General features: G+C 52.9%; 1 protein-coding gene across 1 annotated transcript; it reads right to left on the bottom strand.

Moving 5' to 3' along the window:
• Nucleotides 1-622: 622 nt before the first annotated feature.
• On the bottom strand, nucleotides 623-1,849 carry GPR62 (G protein-coupled receptor 62; the record flags this gene model as incomplete). Its single annotated transcript, XM_084632839.1, has 1 exon — nucleotides 623-1,849. The coding sequence occupies one exon, from the start codon at nucleotides 1,847-1,849 to the stop codon at nucleotides 623-625; it is 1,227 nt and encodes a 408-aa protein (XP_084488965.1).
• Nucleotides 1,850-2,078: the final 229 nt, after the last annotated feature.

Below are 2,078 nucleotides of genomic sequence, written 5' to 3'. Positions count from 1 at the left end.
GCCCAGCTAGCCCTCATTCCTGGAACGGCTGAGCCCTAAACCAGAGGGAGGCAGTGTTGCCTAGTGGTCTGAGCAAAGGGTGTAGAAATAGAAGGGGCCTGAAGTCCTCCTACCTCCGTCCCCCACAACCGAGGCACTGACGCACTAGTGACCTCTGGCATATCACTTGATCTCCCTGGACCTCCATCAAAAGATCTATTTATCCAGAAGACTAAGCAAAAGCAGAACCTCCCTGATGGCTCAGATGCTGCAGCTGGAGTTTGGTGCTCGTGACATGTCAGTGTCAGGGAGAACGCTGGGAGAGGAAGAGAATTAGTTCTAGTGAGCGCCTTTGTCCTTTTCCAGCTCCCTGCCTTCTTGCTTTCTCCCTCTTTGGCTCCCACCCATGATACCTGGCTGACCCAACATTTCCGGCCCAAGCCACAGAAATAGCCTTTCACTGGATTTACTCTAGATGAAGGAAAATTCTTCCAAAGCCATAACCCCGACCCCCCCACACCAGGTCAAAAAAGGGTTGGTGAGTCCTTCGGATTAGCTGAAACCCTGCTTCTATCCTTCTCCTAGCGAAGGCCAGGATATGGAGAGCAGGGAAATGAAGTTGACCCCAACCCACTGTGCTTCCTCAGTTGGTTTCTTCTGGGATTTGGCCTGGAATTCTGAAGCCCATCATGGTCTGGTCCAAAGTGTTCCTGGGGCTGGAGTTGACATAACTGGATCGGGTCTCCAGCGTGCAGCTGGTCCTCTGTAGGAACTGAAGGAAGTTCTCCTGTACGGAACCCTCCGGGCTGGAGACACAGAGCTCCTGGCTCAAGGGTCTGTTGAGGCAGCTCCGTCCCAGCCTAGACAGCTCTTCCCGTATCTGACGGTTCAGTAACCCATAGAAAAAAGGGTTGATAGCGAAGGAGGAGTAGGCAAGCCAGGTGACAACCGTCTCCCCATGGCCCCTGCCCGGGCTGACAGAGTTAATGGAGCAGAATAAATGGAAGGAGAAGAATGGCAACCAGCAGCACAAGAATTGACCCACAATGAGGACCACAGTCATGGCAGCTTTTCCTCCTCCAAACATCCGCTCTGGGGACAGTCTGGGAGGCAGGTTTCTGGTAGTAATGATAGTGACTTGGCTGTTAATAGACTCCGATCGCTGCCGCGGGGCAGCGGTCCAAGACGGGATGGGTACATGCTGCAAGGAGGCAATCCGGGCCACTTTGTAGATGCTGCAATAGACAACAAAGATGACCAAGGTAGGCAGGAAGAAGCAGAGGGTGCTGAAGACAATGACAAAGACCTTCTTGTGGGCCCCAGGGCTCCAGGACACAGTGCATTTACTGGCACTTGTGGCCCCGTTGTCTTGAGGCCACCCCACTAATGCCAAGACTGTGATCAGGATCGACTTAATCCAGATGAAGACCACCACTGTGACCGCCAGCCCAACGGTCATCTTGACCTCATACCGCATGGGGTGAACAATGTAGTAATATCTCTCCACGCTGATGACCGAGATGGTGAGAATGGAGGCGCTGATGAAGCAGATGTTCAAGAAGATTAAGGTCTGGCACTCTGCAATGCTGTAGATCACCCTGTTGAAGCAAGAGGAGCTGGAAATGATCCCCAGTGGCATCAGGAAGATGGCGGACAACAGATCCACCAGGCAGAGGTGGCAGACAAAGATGAACTTCCTCAGCAGAGGGGTCTTGAGGATGACCACCATCACTGCCACATTGGCAACCAGGGCTATGAGGTTCAGCAGGACCATGAAGAAAAGGCCAATGGCCTCCTGGAATTGGGACACCTCTGGTAGAGAGGAAGTGTCTAGCCCCTGAGTAGCATTAAGCCCAGTTCTGTCTGCCATTGTGCCTCAGGGCTACTCTGAGATCTCCAGCACCGGGGAAGCAGGAACAAGTTGTCAGTGTCTCCTAGCAGGAAATGTCACCACCCCCATCTTTTTCCCAGGTGGATCTTCTTCCCTGTGGGGAGAAAGGAGGGGAGCAAAATTGAGAAGCATTGCAAGTGAGCAATGAGAATGTCTTGCAAGTGACTCTAACCCCGAATGACCCTGGAGGATGACATGAGCACCTCAC

Source organism: Lepidochelys olivacea (genome assembly GCF_965140295.1).
Source record: "Lepidochelys olivacea isolate rLepOli2 genome assembly, chromosome: 7".
In the NCBI taxonomy this organism is placed as follows: Eukaryota; Metazoa; Chordata; order Testudines; family Cheloniidae; genus Lepidochelys; species Lepidochelys olivacea.
The sequence above is the reverse complement of the archived record's forward strand: the minus strand, read 5'-3'. Positions and strand labels throughout refer to the sequence as shown.